The following is a 13,275-nucleotide window of genomic DNA, read 5'->3' as shown; positions in this document are numbered from 1 at the left end:
AAATTATATTTGATCAAGCATCTAAAACCAATTCCTGGAGCAAGGACAGTCTATTCAACAAATGGTGCTGGGAAAACTGGATTTCCACATGCAGAAACATGAAGCAAGACCTCCACCTTACACCTTACACAAAAATCCACTCAACATGGATTAAAGACTTAAATCTGCAACCCGACACCATCAAATTATTAGAGAACCTTGGAGAAACACTGCAAGATATAGGCACAGGCAAAGACTTCTTGGAAAAGACCCCAGAAGCACAGGCAGTCAAAGCCAAAATTAACAATTGGGATTGCATCAAATTGAGAAGTTTCTGTACTACAAAAGAAACAGTCAGAAAAGTGAAGAAGCAAGCAACAGAATGGGAAAAAATATTCGCAAACTATGCAACCGATAAAGGATTAAAAACCAGAGTCTACAAAGAGATCAAGAAACTCCACAACAACAAAACAAACAATCCACTTAAGAGATGGGCCAAGGACCACAACAGATATTTTTCTAAAGAGGAAATCCAAATGGCCAACAGACACATGAAAAGAAGTTCAGGATCACTAGCCATCAGGGAAATGCAAATCAAAACCACAATGAGGTTTCACCTCACCCCGGTTAGAATGGCTCACATACAGAAATCTACCAACAACAGATGCTGGCAAGGATGTGGGGATAAAGGGACACTAACCCATTGGTGGTGGGAATGCAAACTGGTAAAGCCACTATGGAAATCAGTTTGGAGATTGCTCAGAAACCTGAATATAACCCTACCATTCAACCCAGCCATCACACTCCTTGGAATTTACCCAGAGGAAATTAAATTTGCAAATAAAAGAGCTATCTGCACCTCAATGTTTATTGCAGCTCAATTCACAATAGATGAGACTTGGAATCAACCTAAATGCCCATCAACAGAAGGTTGGATAAAGAAATTATGGGATATGTACCCTGTAAAATACTATTCAGCAGTAAAAAAAAAAAAAAAAAAATTGAGAAAGCCCGTCATTTGCAACAAAATGGAGGAATCTGAACACATCATGCTGAGTGAAATAAGCCAGTCCCAAAGGGACAAATATCATATGTTCTCCCTGGTTGGTGACAACTAACCGGGCACCTAAAAGAAAACCTGTTGAAATGAAATGGACACTATGAGAAACAATGACTTGATCAGCCCTTGTCCTGATTGTCGAGGAACAACTTAATACTTTATCCCTTTTAGTATTTTTTGTTGTTGTTGTTGTTCTACTTACTACCACTGGTTGAACTCTTTAATTAACACGCAGTTATTCTTAGGTGTTTAAATTTAACTGAAAAGTGATCCCTGTTAAATAAGAGAGTGGGAATAAGAGAGGGAGGAGATATGCAGTTTGGCACATGCTCAATCAGACTTGCCCCAAATGGTAGAGTTAGAAACTTGCCACGGGATTCCAATTCAATCCCATTAAGGTGGCATGTACCATTGCCATCTCACTAGTCCAAGTGATCAGTTTCAGTTCATAATTCATCATAATGATAGGATTAAGAGTCAAAGGGATCACATAAACAAGACTAGTGTCTGCTAATCTAACTGATAGAATTAAAAAAGAGAGAAGGATCCAACATGGGAAGTGGGATACACAGCAGACTCATAGAATGGCAGATGTCCTAAAAAGCACTCTGGCCTCAGAATCAGCCTTAATGCATTTGGATCTGGCTAAAGAGCCCATGAGAGTGTTTTAGGCATGGAAAGCCAAGATACTCTGGCAAAAATAAAAAAACAAACAAACAAAACCTAAATGAAAGATCTCTGTGAGTGAGATCCCAGTGGAAAGAACAGGCCATCAAAGAAGGAGGTTCCTTTCTCTGAAGGGAGGAGAGAACTTCCACTTTGACTATGACCTTGTCTAAGTAAGGTCAGAGTTGGTGAACTCAAAAGGCTTCCATAACCTTGGCAACTCATGACAAGAGCCTCAGGTGATTACTGAAGCCATAAACAAGTGTGTCAATTGTTAAATCAACAACAGGAGTCACTGTGCACTTACTCTCCATGTAGGATCTCTGTCCTTAATGCGTTGTACTATGTTAATTAATGCTATAACTAGTAATTAAACAGTATTTTTCACTTTATGTTTCTGTGTGGGTGCAAACTGTTGAAATCTTTACTTAGCATATACTAAATTGTCTTGTGTATATAAAGATAATTGAAAATGAATCTTGATGTGAATGGGATAGGAGAGGGAGCGGGAGATGGGATGGTTGCGGGTGGGAGGGAGGTTATGGGGGAAAAAGCCACTATAATCCAAAAGTTGTATTTGAAATTTATATTTATTTTATAAAAGTTAAAAAAATTAAAATTGTTCATGGCTGAAGAATACAAGTTTCAATTTTACAAATTTAAACTACTCAATATTTATGATATAGGAGTTATCTTAGGGGAGGCCTAGCACATTCTACATATGAATCAATACAAACATATTCATAGACCAAGAGAACTGAATGGAGATCCTTGGAATAAACCCATGTAATTTTTGGAAACATGCTGAGAACACACAAGGGATAAAACCTCTTCACTAAGCAGTGAAGACACTTCTCCTACCATCATCTCTCAAAATACATAAAATAAACCTGATGAATTATTAAAAGCTTAAATGTTAGAAACTTGTAGAAAACATAGGGAAAATGCTTCATGAGATTGGAATGAGCACAGATTTTTAAATTAGACCTCCAAATCTGAGGAAACAAAAGCAAAAATAGATTATTAGGATACCATCAAGCCCCAAACTTCTGCACATCAAAGGAAACAAGCAACAGAGTACAGAGACAATTGATAAGGTGACAAAATATTTACAAATTATCTAACAGATAAAAGGGTAATACATAGAATTTATAACTGAGACGACTCACTAGCCTAACAATCCAAATAACTCATTTAAAAATGTACACTAGACATTTCCTAAAAGAGTATGCATTTGTGTTTATATTCTACATATATATGTAACAGACATTTGATAAAAGCATCACTCATATCACTAAGAATCACATGACTGCAAATCAAAACCATAGTGAGATACCATTTCATTCTATTTAAAATGGCTGTTACCAAAAAGACAGAAAATTTATTCTAATAGGAATGTAAATCAGTACAGGCATTAAAGAGAATGGTATGGAGTTTCCTCAAAATTTAGAATTAGAAGTACCAAATCTCCCCGAAATCCCACTACTGACGTTCAAGAAGAAACAAATTCAATATGTTGAAAAGGCATATGCATTATTCAAAATAACTAAGAAATGCAATCAATCTAAGAGTCCATCAGCTGATGGATAAAGAAAATATAATATCGATACACAATGGAATATTTGGTCTTTAGAAGGAGGAAACCCTGTCATTTTCAACTACATGGAATGTGTGGATGTCATGGTTATTTGAAGTGATTCAGGCTCTCACTCATAACTGTTATCTAAAAAGTTAATCTCTTTGAAGTTGAGATCAGAATAGTGTTTATCTAAGGCTGGGGGAATTTTGAAGAGAGAAAAATGGGAAAAGATTGCTAATTGGGTACTAATTTACAGGTATGTAGGAGAAATAAATTCTGGTCCTCTATTGTACCATAGATAATTGTAGTGTATTGTCTATCTGAAAAAAGCTAAGACACAGGGGTTTGAATGTTCTCATCACAGATAAATTATAAATGTTTTAGGAGATGGATATATTTATACAGAAATGAACATTATGTAATATATACATTTATCAAAAAATTACACAATAACCCATAAATATTCACAAGGATTTTATAAATTTTTAAAAGTCAGCATATTAAAATCCAGTTAAGATAAACTACTTCATTATTTTAAAGATTTATATATTTATTTGAGAGACAAAGCTATAGAGAAACACAGAGACATCAGTCTTCCATCTGGTGGTTGACACCCCACAAGGCCACCAAATCCAGGGCTGGGCCATGCCAAAGGCAGGAGCCAAGAACTCTGAATGGGTCTCCATGTGGGTGGCAGGGACTCAAGAACCCAGACTATCTTTTGATGATTTCCCAGGCATATTAGCAGAGATATGGATCAGAAATGAAGGAGCCATAACTGGACCTGGCACTTCCATGAGAAGCCAGCATCACAAATGGTGGCTTAATGTGCTTCACCATTCCAGCCCCGTGAAGTACGTTCTTTTACCTGAGACCTCCAAGCTGTTCCAGGTTATGGAAGAACTGCTTTCCTACTGCTGATGTTTTCTTTGCAAGGATGCATCAGAGGATGATTAAATTGCTCCATGAATATGAATGTGTATGATTGGGAAACAGAAACGTAATTCTACAATTCTCATAGCTCTTAAAATAATAAATATATAGAGGACTTATTTTTCAAGTCTTTATTTTAATTACTGTTATTAATCTTCCTTGATTGAGGCAGTGAAAGTATGTACTGACTCACTGATGCATATTCCAACAAGTTATGCAAACTACAATGCTGACAACCATTGTTTGAGTCCTAAATGGGGTATGTCTAACGAAACCACCATGTAATTATGGATTCTTTGTAACTTTGCATTCTCATCTTAGAGTCAATTTTTCTTTCTTTGATGTGGCATGTTTGTTCAGTAGCTTATCTTAAAACATTGATATGGTTTTCAGAAGGATAAAATCAAATTGTAACAGTTTATGTTCCCAGAATGTGTGCATAACCAAGGCAAAAGATGAAAAATATCACAGAGCTTCCATGTTACAGACACTGAAAACAGGATTCTACTTCCATATCCTCTCCAAAGTAGAGAGCTGGTTGTATTTCTCCTACATTTGTAAATCAACAGCTAATTGACAGAAGATTTTAACAACAGTAGTGTATATCCTAATAACAGATTGTAAGTGAAGTGAAGATTTTCTGACTGCCATGCTTACATTACAGGAAATTCTGTCTTTATATAAGCCAATACAAGAAGATTCTTCATGTTGTTTGATTTAAAGTGTTATAGTGAGCAAAAAGAATTGTTTGCATATTTTTAAAGAAATGTATGTATGGTAAGTAACTTTTGGTAAAGGGTCTCAGTTTTGGATAAGCATCTATTTAACCAAGTAGTTAGAAAAAAATTACCATACCACAGACACTTGAATCGGAATTTCTATGAGTGAAACTCATATGACAATATTTTTTCAAACTCACAGGTGATTCCAACATTTAGCCAATATTAAGACCCAGTGATCTATTATTCTATAATTAAAGGGAAATATGCTTTCACATCCTTACAATTATTACAAAAATCTACATGTTACAAATAGTGTTTGTATAAAATTCCACCAGGAGAAAGCTTATTATTTCACTGACATACTAGATGTCAGGTACTTTATTTGTCTAGTAGATATAAAAAAAAAATCTGTCTTTCAAATATATAATTGCTACTGCAGTTTTCCATTTTCATTATCAAACTTAATTGCAAACATATCATTCTTCTAGAATAATGTTAGTTTTGACAGTCTCATGTATATATTTACATAAAAGGAAACAAATATTGTCTTCATCATGCACATTGCTAAAATAGTATTTGTTCCACATGCACACAATTTGAATGAAAGTTGGTCTTCTCTGCCTAGTTGTAATGAAATAATCTTAGGGAAATGGCTACTTCTCTATTTGATGTAAAGATAAATATTTCAATGAAAGATAAAAAATATTTCAAAGTAATTTCATTTTTTCTTTCTGATTAGAAGTAGAACATAATGTAATATATTTTTAAATTTTTTCCTGGTCTGTATCATTTAAAATTTCAGATACAACATGAAAAATAATATGGGACAGATATAATTAATATTATAGTGATTATTAAATAATAATTTATTATTTTAGTATTATCTATTATTACTGTACTATGAGGGACATTCAATTAGATATATAACTTGAGACTTATATTCCATGAAATGAATGTTTGAAATCACCATCTTTGAAAGTATTTTCTAAATCAATCATTTGCACATTCTGATCTTTACACAGAAATATAGATTATGCAATGTTTACATACAATACAGACATTGGAGTTACCCAGGTTAATATTGTTATATAAAAGATGTAAAATCTAAGGTGAAAAAGTGGTGAAATTTTTCTTTTAAATTCATTAGAATGAGTTGTCTGTCCTATATTAGGAAGAAGAGATTATTAACAATGTCACATCTATTTATTTTAAGTGTTTACCCTGCATAAAACATATAGGATTCTTGTTTCTTGTTCTTTTGAATTGTATCTGGAAAAATCAGTTAGTTAAAATTCTGTAGCTTAGACACTAAAGGCATTTGTTTTAAATAAACAATACTTCAAGTAGTTTTTCTTGCCTAAACAAAGAAATTATTGTATTCACCTGTTCTAAGATGTGCATTTTTTTGTTTTATGTGTTTGAAATCAGGATGAGTTTTACGTTAATGGCTAGTTACAATCATTGTCTACCAGCTGGCAGTAGTTATATAAGAAATACCTACATTTCTTAAGCTTATGTAAATATGATCACAGTGATTCATGTAGTCATTACTTCAACTAAGTTACATGTACTATTTATAGTACATGTTCTGCATTTAGTTGTCATTCAATATTTCCTAATAAGGTAACATTATGAATCAGTATTAGAACAATACATTATTGTCTAAAATAAAGCAAAGATGCAGGACCAAGAATTAAATTTCCTATTATGAAGTGTATGTATATTGTTGGAAAAAGGACTGCAATTCTATATTTTCTCATTAATCAACTATTTAGCCTTGCTTCTCATCAGGTCAAGCAGGGACTAGCCTTGTTGGTATCACCAGGAATCTTACTAGAAATTTAGAATTTTGGGCTTCTTCTAGATTTACTGAATCAAAATACTATTGTTAAGAGTGTCCCCATGTAATTAATTCATTTGTATCTTAAAATTTGAAAAGCACAACTTTATAGTACAAAGGAAAATACAAAAGATGAAGTTGTTTGGACTTGATTACTGAGATATGTGCTACATATTTGCCTTTCATATTTTTTTAAGATTTATTTTGAAAGTCACAATTACAGGGAGAGGAGAGAGACAGAGGGAGAAAGATTGATTTTCCATCCACTGGTTTACTCCCCAGATGACCGCAATGCCAGGACTGACTGAAGCCAGGAGCCTGGTGCTTCATCAGAATCTCCCACATGAGTAACAAGAGCCCAAACATTTGGGCCATCTTCCCCTGCTTTTCCCAGGACATTATTAGGGAGCTGCATCTGAAGTGTAACAGCCTGGACATGAACCAGCACTCATACAGGATCTTAGGAGGTCACAGGAGGTGATTTTACTTGCTATGCCACAATGCAGGCCCCTTGCCTCTCGTATATTAAAAAGTACAACTTAAAACTGGAGAAAGCTCTGTGGAACAGGTAAAACTTCAAAGTAATAAGACACTGATGTGAATGATTCATAAATCAAGTGTGAAAATATTGACAGAAATTTATGTTGAAGTAAATTTAAAAATTTTTCCTATGATCTCTATTTAAGTATTAATATTAAGTATTAAGTGTTATAAAGTATTAAATAGATTGTGATGATAAGAGATCATTATGTTTTTTATTTAACTCCTTTTATTCTCTTTATCCAAGGCATTTAAAATCATCGTACATCTTATCATAGGTGAAGTAATAGCAGTGATGAAATACAGAAGTATTATGCAACAGTATAATATACAAACAAAATATAAAACAAAATACAAAATATAAACAAAATACAAAATAAAAATATAAACTATAAACAATACTATATACAACCAGTTCAAATGAATGCAAACCCATCATAAACCATAAAAATCACAAATCTTTATGTAAATAATGCATTTTTATAACTGAATAAACTAACATAGAAAATGATTACTTTGTATTACTTAAGGAGTTTCCTAAAATCTATATTCTTATTAATAAACTATTCTTGTTTTGAATGGCATTTTGTTCAGCATTATTGAGGTAATAGCTGACACAAAAATTACATGAGTGTAAGATGTACTTGATGATTTGAAACACATAAACTTTATAAATGATGACCACAATCAAGCTAATTAATGTGTCCATAGCTTCACTTAATTGTGATTATTTAAAAAGCTAAGTACTGTGAGAAAAGAAAATTTAACTTTTTTGTTTCCTTAGGTTTTGTTGAACTCTTTACTTAGAGGAGGGTTGATCTTACGATTATAAAATAAACTGAAAGTATGCCGTTGTGAAAATTAATAGAAAGAAAAAAAGAAAGGAAGAGGGAGGGTAGTGTGGGAAGTATATTATGGTCCTATATCTATGTATATGAAATACATGAAATGTGTTCACCTTATTTTATAAATTTTTAAAAATTGTTAAAAAAGATTAATTCTTTCAAGTATACACTGCAGTATTAGCTGTTGTCACCATATTGCTCATTGGATTTGAAGAATTTCTTTATCCGCCTATCTGAATCTCTATACCATTTGATAAATGTATGCTTATATGGGAAGAAGAGAACGAATTAATACAAATATTGGTCACATTTTATTTTTATGCTACATTAAATAATAACATAGTGGAAATTTTCTCTAAGTAAACATAATAGCTACATTAGTGGTAAATTTGTTCATTATAACTATGACACATATAATGAATATAAAATTAATATTTGTGAGTGTATTTTATAACCACAAAAATGAAGCTTGATAGAAATGATTTGTTTGTATCTAAATATCTGCTTTAAACTTGATGTTTTAGATAATTTATCTAAGCTTATATCTCATTCATATTTGTTAGCATTTATTGTAACATACAAATATCTCTGATTTAAAATAAATTCTGTAGGCAGGTATTTGGCCCACCAGTTAAGACAGCAGTTAAGAAGTCTGTGCCCCACGTCAGAGTACATTCTGGCTCCTTACTCTAGCCTCCTGCTGATGCAGACCCTGGGAGGCAGCAGTGAGATCTCAAGTAACTGGATGCCCGCCATTCATGTGGAGAGCTGCATTGAGCTCCCAGGTCCTAAATTTGTCGGAACCCAGCCATGGCTGTTGAAGGTGTTTGGAGTGTAAACTGATCAATATAAGTATATCTCTCTCTCTCTACACTCCCTTGTCATGCTCTGCAATGCCTCTCAAACAATTTTGAATTTTTTTTAGCTAAATGGTACTGCACATCTATATGACTGCAGCCATACAATCATTGATGTAAACCACGGGTATTGGCTGTTGGACTGCTTTCAGTCTGTCCTTTCAGTTGTACTTCTTTATCAGTAATGGTGGTTATCTTTCCCATAATTTTTGCCCTCCATACGGAAACTGATGGGACTTTTTTGATGAGAGAAGAGCAGAGATTTGAGGAAAATGGTGCAGAGAACCTTTCTCAGTGACCAAGGAGGCTGTGTTCAATTAGGGAATTGTCTGGAAGTACAAATCCAGTGATGCCGCAGCTCACAGGAATCCTTTTCCTCTTGCTACCAGAGTGGAAAGAGATGGCTGTGAAGGAGACTACTTTTCTCCCTACATTTTCATTTTATTACATGAATGGTATATTTTGTATTGTAGATACCTAATGAGTATTTTTTAAATAAAAGTATGCTGAATAATGTTCCAGTTGATGCACGTATATATTCTTACCTTGTTAACATGCATAAAATGCCACTAAGTGATATATTTGACTTCTTTAAAAGTTAAGATTAAGATTTCGACACACATCCAGTATTTATTATGTGCCTTTTAATCCCTCAGTTTATTGGACATTTTGTACTCACTTGTAAGGGAAAATAACTTTTATAGTTTATAAAACGGATTTTCATCTATTAGAGAGAGAGAATCTTCCATCCACTGGTTTACTCCTAAAAGGCCTGCAACCATCAGGGCTGGGCCAGATGAAGCAAGGTTCCAAGAACTCCAGCCTGTCTCTCACATGGGTGACAGGGACACAAGAAGTTGAGCCACCATTGGCCACCTGCTCCATTGCTTGCTGTCCTCAGAGCAGAGGCGGGGTTCCATTCCAGGCACTGGAATATGGGACACTTCTCCAGAAGCAGTGGCTTAACCTGTTAAACAATAACTTCTGCCCTTCGGGAGAGCTCATTTAAGTCTGCATTGTGTTATATATTAGGCTGTTTGTAAGTAACAGGAAATATTTGGTTCATTTTATTTTATAGACTTATTTTAATTGTCTAACTCCTCAGAATATTTTCAAGAAAAAAATACCTAAAACAAATCAACTTTTATTCATGTACCCTGTGACATAGCCTGTGACATTTGTTTATAATCCATAACCATGCTGATTTGAAATTACATGACAGAAATGTCTGAATGCTAACAAGTAGACAGAACAATAACCACCTGCATGCTCAATCCAGGATGTCCACCTACAGCAGTACACATATTATTTATCCAAATGTAGCTTTTGAATGATTTGAATGGTAAGATTCAGACTTACTTGGATTTATAAGCACAGTTAAAAGCTTTTCTCCTAACATTATGTTCTGGAAGTAATGACAACTATGTGGCCGCAGTGTATTTACCACGCAGTGTATTTCAGAGACCAGCAGCATCTGAATCACCTGTAAGCTTTGTACAAATACAGAGTCTCGGGCTCCAGCTCAGAGCAAGTGAATCAGAATCTGTATTTTGCTTCCTGTTCATGTGATGGCTGTGCCCGCTGAATTGGGGAAGTACTGGCAACCCATTTCCCTTCCTGGCTTCCAGTAATTCAGGAATTTTAGATTCTTATTGAAAATATATTCAGTGAATCCTGATTTCTAAGCCCTTCCTTTCTTGAAAGTAGACATTGTTTATAGCAATCTCAAATAATACAGAAAAAACACCTGATTAGATTTTAAACTGAAAAACAACCTCAGATTTACATACTGAAGTATGTAAATTGTAGTTGTGTCTATTTAGGTTCTTGTGACTTTTTCTGTTACACAATAATTCTTTTCCCCTTGAAGAATCAAATTATATCTACGAAATGAATTCATCTGTCCCTGCCGTACCTGGCCTTTTTATTGACAGTCTCAGAATGTTATTTTAGCTTTCCTAGGTTTCTCTTAGACTTGTAGAAATCATGCTGCTTTGTGCTCTGCAGGAGTTAAAATATTAGTAATTATGCATATTTAATTTTCAAAATGCCAAGTGATTACTCACAGCACTTATAAAAAGGAACATGATTTTAGATATTCATAAAATGTTTCCTTGCTTAGGGACTTCCAAGTAGGAACTTGTGTTATTATGGACATTTCTTATTATGATAATCAGGATGAAAAATGAATGCATTAGCATCCCTCTTCTTTCCTCTTTTCCAGATGCAAGACAAAAGTCTACCCTGATGAACTTCCAAACACAAGTGTAGTCATTGTGTTTCATAATGAAGCTTGGAGCACTCTCCTCAGGACTGTTTACAGTGTTATAAACCGGTCCCCACACTACCTACTCTCTGAGGTCATCTTGGTAGATGATGCCAGTGAAAGAGGTATAATTTAAAAAAAAAAAAATTTGTACTGGAAAAATGGTGGAGCCTTGTTTGCCTTAACTTTTTACTATCCTTGCAACTACTTGTCAGATTTTTATCCATATATCTTACCAATGACAACTCCAGAAATAAATAACAAATTCTTTTAGTTTTTCCCACAATTCTGTTTGGCATTTACTAACCTAAGAAATCAGCCAAAATAACTTTTAAAAATGTTTGTCTCTTCCAAAATTGGTTGATAAGATTATCAAATATGTGTATGACTTCATGGGTATGTGACATTAATTACCTGATGAAATATCATTTTATTTCAATCAATGGGAAAAAATGATAGCACTTGACCACCATTTTTATAGCATGTTTATTTCTGTAGTTATATTTGCTATGTTTTAAACAAAATACAAATTTTTCTTATAAATTCTTCTTGCATGTTACAGATTTTCTCAAGTTGACATTAGAGAATTATGTGAAAAACTTAGAAGTGCCAGTAAAAATTATAAGGATGGAAGAGCGCTCTGGGTTAATACGTGCCCGTCTTCGAGGAGCTGCGGCTTCAAAAGGGCAGGTCATAACTTTTCTTGATGCACACTGTGAGTGCACATTGGGATGGTTGGAGCCCTTACTGGCAAGAATAAAAGAAGACAGGTAAAAATCCATGTGCTTTGTCTGCATGGGTCGTGGGTGAACCTGTTAGGGCAATTCCAGCTGTCCTTCAGAATTTCCCTTCCAAGTTGCTGTTTTCAGAATACTTATTTCATAGCTTTATAGAAAACCAGTTTTCCCTTTTATATAATAAGTTAGACTGACATATGCTGAATGTTAATATTCGATTAATAAAATATTCAAACATCACAATAAAAATGTGTTGAATATTTGCTTTTTTAGGTAAAGGAAATCAAAACAATCTGAATAGAATATAAGGCACATTTTTCAAACACCATTTGAATTTCCTCACAACCTGTGGAGTAGGTAATATGGATGTTCTTATCTATGCCTTATAATAGAGAGAAACAAAAAGTTACATAGCTTGTCCCAGTTATTGAGAATGCTGTCAACAACAGTTCAGTTGTCCAACTCCCCAGGCAGTGTTCTCAATACTGCATCTGTGTCCTTGGTCAGATTCTAGTTCTTAAATCACCTGCTGGATCTTAGAGATACATGCAGTCAGGTTCATACGTATACACCTCTGAAGAAAACTCATGATGAAAACAGAGAGCACATCTATAAGAATAAATTTTATTATTTAAAGGATGTTGCCACTCTATATATACAAATTAAGAAATTGGAATAACTGAGTAATACTGTCTAGAAGTTACAAATCTCATACATGCCTGTAAAATTTTCTGGTGCTGCTGCTTGGAAGCTTTTTTTCAGATATTCATAAACATTGGTGATAAATGAGTATAATTTCTAAGCACTGAAGGAAAGCGATGAACAAGCAGTGGTATCTGGTATAATATCAAAGAGTGACATAACACCTTGCTAGAGCAGTCATTCCATCTGCCTCTAAAGTCTTTCTAGAATTGAAGTTTTAATTAGCCTTCCAAGACAGGAGCTGTTTAGCCCGAACTAGTCCAACCACATCACATAAAGGCAGGATTTGGTCCTTGCCAGGAAGATGGATGGAAGCTGTCAGTAAAATGAACCACAGCAGTTGAAGAAAGCAGTAGGAACCTTTTAGTCAACAGAGTGTAGTACATGGCTAATGACATTTTTTATATTGTACGGTACCCACAGGAGAGAGAGTGTGGCAAAACAAAATGAACTTAGAACATCTTAAATATACTTCCTGACAACTTTTTCTACATTATGCTTCTTTTTCCAACATCATTTTATATTTAACTTAGTGATATTTTGCTATAA

General features: G+C 34.1%; 1 protein-coding gene across 8 annotated transcripts in view; it reads left to right on the top strand.

Annotated features, from left to right (window-relative positions):
• GALNT13 (polypeptide N-acetylgalactosaminyltransferase 13) overlaps positions 1–13,275 on the top strand; it is a 560,094-nt gene that overhangs the window by 356,384 nt on the left and 190,435 nt on the right. For all 8 annotated transcript variants that reach the window (XR_016231545.1, XM_008258589.5, XM_089329139.1 and 5 more), the window contains 2 exons: positions 11,246–11,412; positions 11,850–12,057. Coding sequence is in view for 7 of the 8 variants with exons in the window: in XM_008258589.5 (XP_008256811.1) it covers positions 11,246–11,412; positions 11,850–12,057 (375 nt within the window). In the remaining variant the exon portion in view is untranslated. The remainder of the gene's footprint in view (positions 1–11,245; positions 11,413–11,849; positions 12,058–13,275) is intronic.

Source organism: Oryctolagus cuniculus, chromosome 3 (genome assembly GCF_051225735.1).
Source record: "Oryctolagus cuniculus isolate XC-2025 breed Fujian yellow rabbit chromosome 3, ASM5122573v1, whole genome shotgun sequence".
NCBI classification, from domain to species: Eukaryota; Metazoa; Chordata; class Mammalia; order Lagomorpha; family Leporidae; genus Oryctolagus; species Oryctolagus cuniculus.
The sequence above is the reverse complement of the archived record's forward strand: the minus strand, read 5'-3'. Positions and strand labels throughout refer to the sequence as shown.